We start from the raw sequence: 15,000 nt of genomic DNA on the forward strand, positions 1-15,000 counted from the left end.
GAAGAAAACTAAAAGGGAATATAGGAAAGAGTAAGGTTATGAGGATAACAATAAGATTAGGTGACGAAAGATTGGATATCAGATTGGAGGGAGAGAGTATGGAGGGGGAGAATGTATTCAAATATTTGGGAGTGGACGTGTCAGCGGATGGGTCTATGAAAGATGAAATGAATCATAGAATTGATGAGGAAAAAGGGTGAGCGGTGTACTTAGGAGTCTGTAGAGACAAAAAACTTTGTCCTTGGAAGTAAAGAGGGGAATTTGAGAGTATAGTTCTATCAACGCTCTTATATGGGTGTGAAACATGGGTGATGAATGTTGCAGCGAGGAGAAGGCTGGAGGCAGTGGAGATGTCATGTCTGAGGGCAATGTGCGGTGTGAATATAATGCAGAGAATTCATAGTTTGGAAGTTAGGAGAAGGTGCGGGATTGCCAAAACTGTTGTCCAGAGGGCTGAGAAAGGGTTGTTGAGGTGGTTCGGACATGCAGAGAGAATGGAACGGAACAGAATGACTTTGAGAGTATATAAATCTATAGTGGAGGGAAGGCGGGGTAGGGGTCGGCCTAGGAAAGGTTGGAGGGAGGGGGTAAAGGAGGTTTTGTGTGCGAGGGGCTTGAACTTCCAGCAAGCATACGTGAGCGTATTTGATAGGAGTGAATGGAGACAAATGGTTTTTAATACTTGACGTGCTGTTGGAGTGTGAGCAAGGTAACATTTATGAAGGGGTTCAGGGAAACCGGCAGGAAGGACTTGAGTCCTGGAGATGGGAAGTACAGTGCCTGCACTCTAAAGGAGGGGTGTTAATGTTGCAGTTTTATAACTGTAGTGTAAAGCACCCCTCTGGCTAGACAGTGATGGAGTGAATTATGATGAAAGTTTTTCATTTTCGGGCCACCCTGCCTTGGTGGGAATCTGCCGATGTGTTATATATATATATATATATATATATATATATATATATATATATATATATATATATATATATATATATATATATATATATATATATAAACACTGATCTCTGGCTGAAGGAGACTCGAACCTACGAACCCGCTGTTGCTGCTGCTGCTGCTGCTGCTGTTGCTGCTGCTACTACTACTACTACTACTACTACTACTACTACTACTACTACTACTATCTCCACCTACACCACCACCAACAACAATACTACTACTACTACTACTACTGCCACCACTACTATCGTCTCGCAGCCTCCCACCTGACTCCTGTCACTCTATATACACTCGTCCCTTGTTATCTCTGTTAGAATTGAAGAAAACACTGCTGGCTAAACGTTTCCTTTAATAAATGCCCTGAACTGGACGTAACATAAGCATCTTTCTCCACAATCAGTGTGGCATTCTGCAGTGTGGCACTTAGCAGTGCGTCCACCCACTTCCTGTCGTATTTTCAGCATGGTATCGCTAACCACGTTAGTGAGGCATTTCTGTGAATCCTCGTACAGTGTCAGTGCTATCTCCACACCCTGCTCCTCCTCCTGCTCCTCCTCCTGCTCCTCCTCCTGCTCCTCCTCTTGAAACCTTCCTGCAAGGAGTTACTTTGACGCTGCTGAAGGACTCTTAATTCAAGAGAGTATCTAGTTCTCAATAGTAATAATTTATTATCATTTTCATCATCATCAGGTAGAATCACTGGCGCGAGAGAATTTGGGTAGCTTTCAATGTAGGTCGAACGTATGTGGGTGTGGTAGGAGTGAGTTCAACCTGCCTAGCATGGATCAGTAGGCCTACTGCAGTCTTCCTTCATTATTTTCTTAATAATATTTTACCCCTCCTCCCTCCGATACATCATGATCACTGGTATCTCTTGGAATATGCTTTTATTTAATCGTAAATAGAACTCTTAAGCTGTGAATTCAGCCCATCCTCTTAAAAGTGGTCATTATTTCATTGTTGCTAAGACGGTCAAACGGGTGACAGTTTACAGAGTTTTAAGCAGTGATTATTATCTGTATTTTCTAGTGTGCTCAGTGGGTTCTCGATTTCTGTTCTCTCCTCAAAACTTTTTATCGCCTTTATCTTATATTTCATTCATTGCTTTGTGCTATGTTATAATTGCGTATTTTTTAATGATAGACGACAGTGTAACCTAATTAAACCTAACCTAAATAACGTAAACCAAGAAATTGGCTGCAAACCGTATGTAAGAAGTCTACATAGGATTTTTTCAGGATTGGTCGATGAATTTAACGGTTGTAAAAAATTGCCTCCTGGATTTATTTTTGTTAAACTTCCTTCCAAATAACAACGTTTGTTAGAGATCTGGTTCTTTGAAGCTCAGTTATGTTTTTATCTAATCCATTAAATGTTCCGCTGTGTCCTTGTGGAGCACGCAAAACATTGTTTCAAACTGTGTTTGTTGGTTTAGTAATGGGGAATCCGCTCAGCCCCATGATGGTCAACATTTACGTGGAGAATTTGGAAAGAGAGGGATTTTGGTCCATCGTTCCTGGTAACCTGACGTGGGTGTGGTATATAGATGCCATAATGATACTGTTAGTAGTGGAACCCACTATTTAAGTTTATCCTAGAGCTGAAGAATTAAGACACTTATGCAACATATTGGAATCTTTATTAAAGAAACGTTTCGCCACACATTGGCTTTATCAGTCTTATACAAAGCAGTAAGGTATGAGGAGAGTAGTAGTTTGAGGTAATCAGTCCCTCAGCCTGGAGTCGATGTGTTCAGTCCATCAATCTTGTAGAAAGTACAACATGGACTGAACACATCGACTCCAGGCTGAGGGACTGATTACCTCAAACTCCTTCTCTCCTCATACCTTCCTGCTTTGTATAAGACTGATGAAGCCAATGTGTGGCGAAACGTTTCTTCAATAAAGATTTCCATATGTTGCATAAGTGTCTTAGTTCTTCAACCTGTCGGTTTCCAACCGACAGGTTGGAAACCTGGAGCTGGAGAAGGACGGGCAACTCTTCTTCCTTGGTGTCCTTGGCAGATCCGAGGACAGCGACTCTCTCACCTTTAAAATATATTGAAAAGAAAAACTGCCAACAAAGACGAAATGATCCCCTATTACTCGCATCATGATTGTTTTTGCGGGCTTTCCGCATTTCCAGTCCTATTTACCTAGAGGAGGAGTGCGCCTATATACAGCAACAACCTTCAGTTCCCAGCCTCCTTCGTACACGATTGCAGATGGTGGGAGCACTCCAAGAAACATGTGATCTCCCAAGCAGGAGTGTAGCCAGCAATACAACACGAGCACTGACACGTGGATGAATGGTTCATAGAACCGACAAGTTGATAAATTAGACACATGTGCAACACTTGGGTATCTTTATTGAGGAAACGTTTCGCCACACAATGGCTTCATCAGTCCATACAGAGGAGAATATTGAATAACAGGAGGAGTTTGAAGTAATCAGGCCCTCAGCCTTGAGTCGATGTGGTCAGTCCATCAATCTTGAAAAGAATACAGCATATGTGCGAAGAAGTGGCTTATATACCGTAGGCAGGAGAGGTGCAGCAGTCGTAGGTGGTATCACACTTCTCCATTATGGAAGTAGGTCATGCCCAAGGGTTAGGCAAGTGAAGAATTCCCTGTATTAAGATCCCAAGATGTTACTGTGTCAGAGAGACCGACAAGTTGATAAATTACACATGTGCAACACTTGGGCACTTCAAACTCCTCCTTTTCTTCAACGTTCTCCTTTGTATGGACTGATGAAGCCACTGTGTGGCTTCATCAGTGTTGCACAAGTGTTGCACATGTCTAATTTATCAACATCTACGTGGCAACTACGGCTTACATGTCCATCAAATAATAACTCATTACGACACAAGTGTAAAAGTTGGGTATCTTTATTGTTGAAACGTCTCGCCTACACGTTAGGCTTCTTCAGTCAAATACAGAGAAGAATAGATTGTAGTTAGTAGAATGAATATCAGAATGGTATACAATACCGACAGGTTGGTAGATAAGACACAGGCAACATTTAGGCAACTTTATTCCGAAACGTTTCGTCTACACAGTAGGCTTCTTCAGTCGAGTACAGAAAGTAGGCAGGAGCAGTAGAGATGTGAAGACGATGTAATCAGTCCATCACCCTTGAAGTCGTAGATTTGAGGTTGTCAGTCCCTCAGCCTGGAGCAGTTCTGTTCTATAGTCTGGAACTATCTGGAGATCAAGCGACAGTGTGGAAACTTAAATGCTGTCGGAAGGAGAGGTGCAGAGTAGTAGTAGTGAGAATGTAGCTATGGAGAGGTCACGTCCCTCTCAGATCAAACAATTCTAACTTGAAAATGATGGACTGATTACATCATGTTCACCTCGCCACTACTTCTGCCTACAATCCATTCTCTATATTTGACTGAAGAAGCCTAACGTGTAGGCGAAACGTTTCAACAATGAATAAGCCCAACTGTTTCACTTGTCTTACTCGTCAACTTGTCAGTATTATGTACCATTTTCTGCATAACTCACTAGGAAGTGCCCACGACACACCAATATACATCTGCCTTCAGTGTCTTCACGATCTCGTGTGGTCACTTTAAAAAGGAATATAATGGAAATATAGAAGAAATAAAAAGTAACACAAACAAATTTCCTGATGACACAAAAACTAACAGATAAATTCAGAGGATATCACTGATCTTGATAATGCTTTAGATAGGTTAAATTGTCGGAAAAGTGGCAGGTGAAGTTCAGTGTAGAAAAGTGTAGTGTCCTAGTCCCTGGGAATTAAAATAATCCTAGCACTTATAAAAACTATAATAAAGAACTTGATCATACTGAATGTGAAAACTTGAGAGCAGAAATTTGAAGCCAAGACAGTAAGTGCCTAAGCGTCCTTAATAAAGCTTAACATATATGGCTTAATGAAAATGTACAACATTTAGGGCAATTGGATTATATAAAGAAGTATAAGCAACTAATCATCATTAGTAAGGCCTTTAACATATTCTTAAGCAAACACTAGAACATGTTTTAGTAAACGTTTTAGTCCCGGGACCCTGATTATTTGGATTAAACCGCATAGTTCTGCTCTCCATATTACAGAATGGATATAAATACGTTGGAGAACATACGAAGAAAAATGTCAGAATTTATCCACTGTATAAGGACTTTTTTCATGTGAAGATGTCTGTCCCCCTTAAGGGAAGCTCCTTGACGTTGGTGAGGGGCTCTTGATCTGGGGAATTGGATCAGTGCTCCAGTTCCCTGAATTGAACCTGAATACCTTCCATTCCCCCCCTTCCCACAGGCGCTGTATAATCCCTACGGGTTTAGCGCTCCCACATGATTATCATAATATGAATATAGATTGAGGGCCCTGAAACTCCACTCTCTTGAAAAACAGAAAGGAGAGATATATTTGAAGTATACAAGTAAAAGGCATAATTAGATGAGATAGAATTAGTGAACAGAGGATAATCAACCAAAAAAGATCGAGATAATGAATTAAAATTGGATAAATTGAGAAAGAATATAGGAAAATACTGGTCTGGCAATAGAGCTGTAGATAAGTGGAATAAACTTTCCAGCTTCAAAAATATGATGGACAAATATTTGAATGAGAAGGATTAAGTTTGAAAAGAGCCTGCCTAGCATAGGCCAGTAGGCCTCCTCCAGGTGCTAGACTGTTAGGACATCTTTGAGTTGCATTCTCAGTCCACTACAGTATCTGCTTGTGAGGACGATGATCTGAGAAGTTAACGAACCCTTCAGTCTGAGGGACTGATCATCTCATCTGTTTCCCTACGACTTCTGATGTCTCCTCTGTATTTGAGTGTTGAAGCCTACTGACAAGGCGAAATGTCTGGTCGGTACAGATACCAACTAAACTTGTCGGTATTGTGTACCATTAATAAAATCGTAACACCTATTTTTCTTTAGTATAACACTAAAATTCATACAAAATTTTCACCACAGTAAGTTAATTAACAGTTACACTGCATATAATGACAAAACAGTTTATAAGTACCTACTTTCTGCCTTAATTATTGAAATTAGTTTGATTATTTGTGGTTACAGTAGTTACGCTTTATGTGTGTGTGCATTTTTGTATGTGAATATATGGTGAGTATATGAAACTGAGAGAGGAGAGGATTATTATTAAACAAAAGAAGCATTAAAAGAGAGAGGAGAGAAAAGAGAGGAGACAGAAGAGAGAAAGAGAGAGGGAGACAGGAGAGAGAGGATACAGGAGAGAGAGGATACAGGAGAGAAGAAATAGAAAGAGGAAGCTCCAACTTCATCCTGTTCCCTACTTGTATGTTTCATAACAATAAAAATGCTTTGAAATGAGTCGATGTCGGTAACAGCTCTTAGCTTGTCAAAGTTAGGAATCCTTAACTTGTAAATAGTTTGCCAATAAAGCTAGGGATCCTTAACCTTGTCTAACCCTGTTAAAAAAAAGAGAGAAAGAGAGAAGAGAAGAGAAAGATGGAAAGAGGTGAGAAAGAGGGGGGAGGGAGGAAGAAAGAAAGAGGGGGAGGGAGAGAGAGAGAGAGAGTAACTTTGTCATTTTCCTTCCCCAGAAATGAAGTCTTGATGATCCGCCATGTCTAACTACGCGCAACCAAGTCTAGATATCCTTCAAGCACAGCCTCGCCGCAACCTTGCCTTGCTCCGTCATGTCTGGCCAAGCTCCATCGTCTAACTACTCTTCCGTCCATCCTAGCGAAGCTAAGGCGTCTACTGACGCCTTTGTTCAGTGTAGCTATACTGTTGTATGTAAGAGTTGCCTTGACCGTGACCTGACCTTGATCATATGACTTGGGTTGTGAGTGACCGGAGTCAATCACCACTCTGACGTGGTTAGTGATTTTATGGGCATGATGTGTGCTTTCATAGGGCATACTGGCTTACGTGGGCAGGAGTACCCTAGTCCGTGGACGTATAAATCCTGGTGCTATTTATGAGGTACAATGTTGACCTTGGATAAGCCAGCTCGCGAGGTCAACGCTCGACTATCGCCCAGGACCCGGAGAAGAGCAGAGGCTTCCTTGCTCGAGTCATCAAGCACTGACCACCGTGCGGCCACTCTTCTTCAGCACTTTTATACACTTAACGTGATTTGCAGCGTATTAGGCATTACCCTCCCGAATTAAGATGTGTCCCTGGCATGTGCCGGGAGTGCCACAAGGACATCACTGTTGCCAGGACAATTCATTGCGGACCTGACTTCATTTATTCCTCCAAGTTACTTGTGCACTGTGGAGGCGTCGCTGGATCACCCTGTGTGTTATTACCGCCGTAACTGACTTATCTGTGATAACAGATAAGTCCATCTGTCGGGGTCTGGCGGGTTGCGTTATCAGTAATATGCAGTGCTGTGGTGGACGCCAGAGGATACTTGCTCGGCTACTAGTGTGATTCCAGCTGCCACCAGAGTTAGTTGTGTGTGAGTGCTTCCTGTGGTCACCAACACCACTCATCCTCTGTCAGGGTTGTCAACCAAGTTGCCTTAATGAAAGTGTTAAACACAGGCTGTTTTGTGAGAGATATGACGTGAAACAAGCAGGAAAGATGATAGGATATTGTGATGGTGTGAAGTGAAACGTTTCCGACTAGACGAGTGACGTTTATGAAAGCTTTGTGAAGAAATCTGAGTGTGTATTTGATACACATGCGGTGTGAAAAGTGCAGTAGATCAAAGGGATGAGTGAGGATGGAGGAGATATTACAAGGAGCGTAGGGCACCTGAGGTCTCCCAGCTGTGCCCAGTGTTTCACACACACTTCCTGTACCACCCGAGGAAGGCTTTGTTGAACTGGTGCAAATTACCTCCCCTTGGAGACAGTGTGTCGTGGGGGAGTAATAATGGCAGAGCAGTGTGTTGAAGACCCCCTGGAGAATGATGTGCGCTCGCCACAATCTCCCTCCTTTTCCTCCTTCCGTGACCAAGGAAACACACCCAAGCTCAAGACGTTTATCATGTCACGGATAAGTAAAGAGGAGAACACGAGCTCATGTCCATTAAGGTCTGCGGTGATCAGTAAGCCCATGCCTCCCCTAGAGCCACTGGACTACAGTGCCAGAGTGGGCAGGCAAGGATCCGTCTCACCTACGAACAGACTGCACCCCAAGAAGTGGCTCAGACTGAGTGCCAGTAACGAGAATGACAACCACACATTCATCGAGGCCAGGGATCTGCCAGCAAGTCCTCCAGACACCCCAGTTTCCATATTCAAGTTTGATGAAAACGATGATGCCTCTGCAAAACTTGCTCATCCAGTGACGGTTAACTCACTCTCTCCTCTCCCTACAATTGGCTTTACAAATTTACAAAGTGCGTTCAATTCCAGTCCCCCCAACAGCGTAAATCTTGACATCCCGAAGGCAGTGTCAGCCTTTAGCAGAGTACAGCCGACACAGTTTTCGACGGAGAATCCCGCCTTGAATGGGGGGATCGCCGTGGGCAAGAGGAAGAGAAGCGTGTCTCCAGATGACAAGTGGAGCCTACCTAGTGCCCAGGGTCGTAAAGTATCCAGGTCTTACTTTGAGAGCCCCCCTTCTGCTCTGGACCTAACAACAGGAAACATTAAGCCTGAACTTGCTTCTGCCTACCTACAGTTACACTTGCAGCAGCAGCGAGGCTCTCTTATGTGTGCGAATAATAACACAAGTCTCCACAACATGGAGAGCCAAGCCCAAAGTGTTACCCAGCAATTTGCTCAATCTCACTCAATATCGCATTATCCCGGTCACACTCGATATGTGACACATCCCTCTGGCCAGCTTGGAGGAGTGCATCGGTCCAGTCACCCTCGAGGATTGGCTCAATCATCTGGCCAACAAGGAGTGGTTTATTCGCCACACCAACATTTAGGTGTAGCTAATCCCTGTGGCCAGCGTCAAGGTGCACCATATCCGTCTAGCCAGACTCGGGGGATAGACCATACCATTGGCTATCCTCAAACTATTGCCACTTGCGGCCAAGTTCGAAAACATATCTCAGGTGTTGGACAATATCGGGGAAGTGTTCGTACTCTCTCTCAAACTCAGGAAAGTTCCCACTCGCTGCATAAACCTCAGTATTCTGAATCGTGGGAAGGTGTTAGGCTGGAGACCCCTCCAAGGGTAGAGAGCCAGCAGAGTGGGCTTCAGGGTGTGAATTGCGAGTATCTCAGTGCCAGTGCAAAAGTTAAAGATGTCGGTCATGCCGGTAGTGCCCAACACTCCGGCCAAGTGACTCCTAATTCAGTGGTACTCGCTGTTTCTAGGTTGAGTTCACAACACTGCCCGCCGTCGTCATCATCGTCGCCGCCGCCGCCAGCAGCAACGGCGAGACTGTCGGCCGATGAAGCGTTGAACCAAAGACAACTTTACCACAACCAACACCAGTATCAATGTCAAGTTAAGCCATCCTTGCGCATTCCAATATTAGGTAAGTGTAGTAGTTCGAAATTTTAACTTATATTTTTATGAATATGTATATCTGCTGATCTCGCTTCCTACTGCTTGGGTGATAACATTTTAAGACTCCTTGAAGCTTAAACTGATCCTTTATATAATAGGCTTCTTACTTTCTGCTGCCTGTATTAATAGCCAACCACAACATGTAAATATGCACCCTCCACACTAATACGTTAAACCCTAAAGCCGTGAGAACTTAATTTATCTAAGTAGCAGATTAATATTGTACAAAACATTGTTTTTTTTTTACTCACAACTGAGGATATTTAGCATATCCCCAAAGGAAGTGGATTTTCCAGTCTAGTCATGACATTTATTAAGAATACAGCATTGTGTGTGTGACAATACGTTTAAGTAGTCATAAATAGTATATAAAAAGCAAGCTCTAAACCCGTATGGGTCATAGAGCGCCACATACCATACTCGCTGGTCTAGCTGATCCATATTTTTTTAATCTGAATCCTAGTTGCCAGTAAGAATACGATGCCCGGCAGTTTTGAAGTTTTTACATATTGCTGTTTTAATGTGATGTGTAATTATGTACACATCACATAAAGCATTGTTAACATGTCATAGTTTCTTAAATGGCGTTTGATGCTTATTAGAGGGTAAATGTATCTTTTGGTAATAGTAACCGACAGTTACTCGGTGGAATTCGGTCATTATTTTACTCTTTTCAAAATACACAACCTGTGTTCATCGTAAGTCATCATTTCTTGTACAAATTGTTATTTTGGAAGATATAAGGAAAATGAATATATTTAGGTTATGTAGCACCCCGACGCGTGTCCATTGTAGAGGAAGACGGTTGACGTTATCAGCATACATGAACCAAAAGTTGCCTAGCTTAACTTAACCTAACATAACCTTAACTAGACGATATTTAACCCTAACTAGACGATATTTAACCTTAACTAAACGATACCTAACCTAACCTTAACTAAACGATACCTAACCTAACCTTAACTAAACGATAATTAACCTAACGTGACCTAACCAAACCAAATCTAATAAATTTTCATCAATATCTCCCAAAATATTTTCACAAATACTTATTCCATGATGTACAGTCAGGCTGTATAAGCTGTCATGATTGTGTTTTCGTGAATTTTAGGGAATAACAATCATAAAGCAAATTGGGTTAGGCAATAATAGCAATAGAAACTTGAAAGGCGAATAAGGGACAGATAGGTTGTAACTACTCGGCGGAACTGACATTATTATCATAGTTCCGCCGAGTAGTTGTCGGTAACTATAACCCATGATTTTAATATTATTGAAAATGCAACATAGAAAACTTCCTCGATATCTAGAGAATTTATTGAGGCAGTAATGCAATCCAATGTCTCTTGAGGTTATGGAAATGTGTTTATTTGCTATGTACATTTTTATCAAGTGTGGAGGAAGTTTATTAAGGTAGAGCACTGTATGAATTAAACGGGTTTAGGGCATTTTCACGAATAAATGACTAATAAGCAGTGGGAATTTGTTTCATCAAATAAAGGTTTTTGTTAACTATTTATTAGGAAAAATGTTTCAAGTGGAAGGAAATGTTTATCAGAGGAGGGAAAAAATTATGTGGAAATTTAATGATAAACTGAGAAGAGACGAGTACCAAGCACGGGAATTTGTTTTTACCAATGTATAGTAAGAGTTTTTTTTTTTTATCGAATGTAAAGAGATTTTTAATGTTATGGGGGAAGTTTTTTTCATCATTTCATCGACACCATGCCTAACCCTTCTAGGGTAGGGTAGGTGCCTGAGCCCGAGCCTTTAGCTCATAAGACTGTCATTCCCATTAGCCCCCTTGTGGCGGGGATGGCAGACCAGAGAGGCCTAGCTTGTGGCTAGGCCTGGGGACAGTTGGTCCCAAAGATGAGGAGGTCCTTGTGCCTTCTCCCATGGGAGACTTAGGTCTCAGACACTCCCTAAAGAGGGAGCCAAGGCCGGGCCACCACTTGGAAAAGGCCCGGGCCGGGAGAATACCAGCTAATCTTTAATAATAATAAAATAATTCATCATTTGTGGAGGGGAAAACAATGTTAAGGAATGGCTTATATTGAAAAATGGTCACAATAAACTTGTAGATGTATATTAAAAACAGATGCGCTGATCTCTAAAGTGAAATAACTTGCAAATCAGTTTACGCGCATGCGCGCGCGCACACACACACACACACACACACACACACACACACACACAGATAGGGGGGACATGATAACGACATACAAAATACTGAGAGGAATTGACAAGGTGGACAAAGACAGGATGTTCCAGAGATTGGACACAGTAACAAGGGGACACAGTTGGAAGCTGAAGACACAGATGAATCACAGGGATGTTAGGAAGTATTTCTTCAGCCACAGAGTAGTCAGTGAGTGGAATAGTTTGGGAAGCGATGTAGTGGAGGCAGGATCCATACATAGCTTTAAGCAGAGGTATGATAAAGCTCACGGCTCAGGGAGAGTGACCTAGTAGCGATCAGTGAAGAGGCGGGGCCAGGAGCTCGGACTCGACCCCCGCAACCTCAACTAGGTGAATACACACACACACACACACACACACACACACACACACACACACACACACACACACACACACCGCGCACACACACCGCGCGCACACACCACACACACACACCACACACACACACACACACACACACACACACACACACCACACACACCACACACACACACACACACACACACACACACACACACACACACACACACCACACACACACACCACACACACACACCACACACACACACCACACACACACACCACACACACACACCACACACACACACCACACACACACACACACACACACACACACCACACACACACACCACACTCACACACCACATACACACACACACACACACACACCACACACACACACACCACACACACACACACCACACACACCACACACACCACACACACACACACACACACACACACCACACACACACACCACACACACACACCACACACACACACCACACACACACACCACACACACACACCACACACACACACCACACACACACACACCACACACACACACACCACACACACACCACACACACACACCACACACACACACCACACACACACACACACACACACACACACACACACACACACACACACACACACCACACACACACACCACACACACACACACACCACACACACACACACACACACACACACACACACACACACACACACACACACACACACACACACACACACACACACACACACACACACACACACACACACACACACACACACACACACACACACACACACACACACACACACAGTTAATGAGATGATGGAATATGTAGCAACAATGTGCAAGGAGGCTGAGGAGAGGTTTATACCCAAGGGTAACAGGACTAATGAAAAAGCCAGGATGAGCTCATGGTTCACCCAAAGGTGCAGGGAGGCAAAAACCAAGTGTGCTAGGGAATGGAAGAAATATAGAAGGCAAAGGACCCAGGAGAATAAGGAGAGCAGTCGTAGAGCCAGAAATGAATATGCACAGATAAGAAGGGAGGCCCAAGGACAATATGAAAACGACATAGCAGCGAAAGCCAAATCTGACCCAAAACTGTTATACACCCACATCAGGAGGAAAACAACAGTCAAGGACCAGGTAATCAGGCTAAGGAAGGAAGGAGGAGAGACAAGAAATGACCAAGAAGTAAGTGAGGAACTCACGAGATTTAAAGAAGTGTTCACAGAGGAGACAGAAGGGGCTCCAGAAAGACAGAGAGGTGGGGCACACCACCAAGTGCTGGACACAGTACACACAACCAAGGAAGAAGTGAAGAGGCTTCTGAGTGAGATAGATACTTCAAAGGCAATGGAGCCAGATAACATCGCTCCATGGGTCCTGAGAGAGGGAGCAGAGGAGCTATGTGTACCCCTAACAATATTCAATACATCTATCGAAACAGGGAGATTGCCTGAGGCATGGAAGACAGCAAATGTAGTCCCAATCTTTAAAAAAGGAGACAGACATGAAGCACTAAACTACAGACCAGTGTCACTGACATGTATAGTATGTAAAGTCATGGAGAAGATTATCAGGAGAAGAGTAGTGGAACACCTAGAAAGGAATGATCTCATCAACAGCAGCCAACATGGTTTCAGGGACGGGAAATCTTGTGTCACAAACCTACTGGAGTTCTATGACATGGTGACAGCAGTAAGACAAGAGAGAGGGGTGGGTGGATTGCATTTTCTTGGACTGCAAGAAGGTGTTTGACACAATTCCACACAAGAGATTAGTGCAAAAACTGGAGGACCAAGCAGGGATAACAGGGAAGGCACTACAATGGAACAGGGAATACTTGTCAGGAAGACAGCAGCGAGTCATGGTACGTGGAGAGGTGTCAGAGTGGGCACCTGTGACCAGCGGGGTCCCACAGGGGTCAGTCCTAGGACCAGTGCTGTTTCTGGTATTTGTGAACGACATGACGGAAGGAATAGAATCCGAAGTGTCCCTGTTTGCAGATGACGTGAAGTTGATGAGAAGAATTCATTCGATCGAAGACCAGGCAGAACTACAAAGGACAGTTACTGGACAGTTACTGGACAATTACTGGACAATTACTGGACAGGCTGCAGACCTGGTCCAGTAATTGGCTACTGGAGTTCAATCCCACCATGTGCAAAGTCATGAAGATTGGGGAAGGGCAAAGAAGGCCGCAGACGGAGTACAGTCTAGGGGGCCAGAGACTACAAACCTCACTCGAGGAAAAAGATCTTGGGGTGAGTATAACACCAGGCACATCTGAAGCGCACATCAACCGAATAACTGCTGCAGCATATGGGCGCCTAGCAAACCTCAGAACAGCATTCCGACATCTTAATAAGGAATCGTTCAGGACCCTGTACACCGTGTACGTTAGGCCCATATTGGAGTATGCGGCACCAGTTTGGAACCCACACCTAGCCAAGCACGTAAAGAAACTAGAGAAAGTGCAAAGGTTTACAACAAGACTAGTCCCAGAGCTAAAAGGTATGTCCTACGAGGAGAGGTTAAGGGAAATCAACCTGACGACACTGGAGGACAGGAGAGATAGGGGGGACATGATAACGATATACAAAATACTGAGAGGAATTGACAAGGTGGACAAAGACAGGATGTTCCAGAGATTGGACACAGTAATAAGGGGACACAGTTGGAAGTTGAAGACACAGATGAATCACAGGGATGTTAGGAAGTATTTCTTCAGCCACAGAGTAGTCAGTAAGTGGAATAGTTTGGGAAGCGATGTAGTGGAGGCAGGATCCATACATAGCTTTAAGCAGAGGTATGATAAAGCTCACAGTTCAGGGAGAGTGACCTAGTAGCGATCAGTGAAGAGGCGGGGCCAGGAGCTCGGACTCGACCCCTGCAACCTCAACTAGGTGAGTTCAACTAGGTGAGTACACACACACACACACACACACACACACACACACACACAGTCCACACACACCACACACACCACACACCACACACCACACACCACACACACACACCACACACACCACACACCACACACCACACTCCACACACACACAC

The 15,000-nt window shown here is 43.7% G+C and overlaps 1 protein-coding gene across 3 annotated transcripts in view; it reads left to right on the plus strand.

The window, feature by feature from the left end:
- Nucleotides 1-15,000, plus strand: part of LOC128685958 (uncharacterized) — a 374,632-nt gene that overhangs the window by 213,499 nt on the left and 146,133 nt on the right. For all 3 annotated transcript variants that reach the window (XM_070083475.1, XM_070083473.1, XM_070083467.1), the window contains one exon: nt 6,524-9,375. In XM_070083475.1, coding sequence (XP_069939576.1) covers nt 7,809-9,375 — 1,567 coding nt within the window. In that variant the 5' untranslated portion in view covers nt 6,524-7,808. The remainder of the gene's footprint in view (nt 1-6,523; nt 9,376-15,000) is intronic.

Source organism: Cherax quadricarinatus, chromosome 1, assembly GCF_038502225.1.
Source record: "Cherax quadricarinatus isolate ZL_2023a chromosome 1, ASM3850222v1, whole genome shotgun sequence".
NCBI lineage: Eukaryota > Metazoa > Arthropoda > Malacostraca > Decapoda > Parastacidae > Cherax > Cherax quadricarinatus.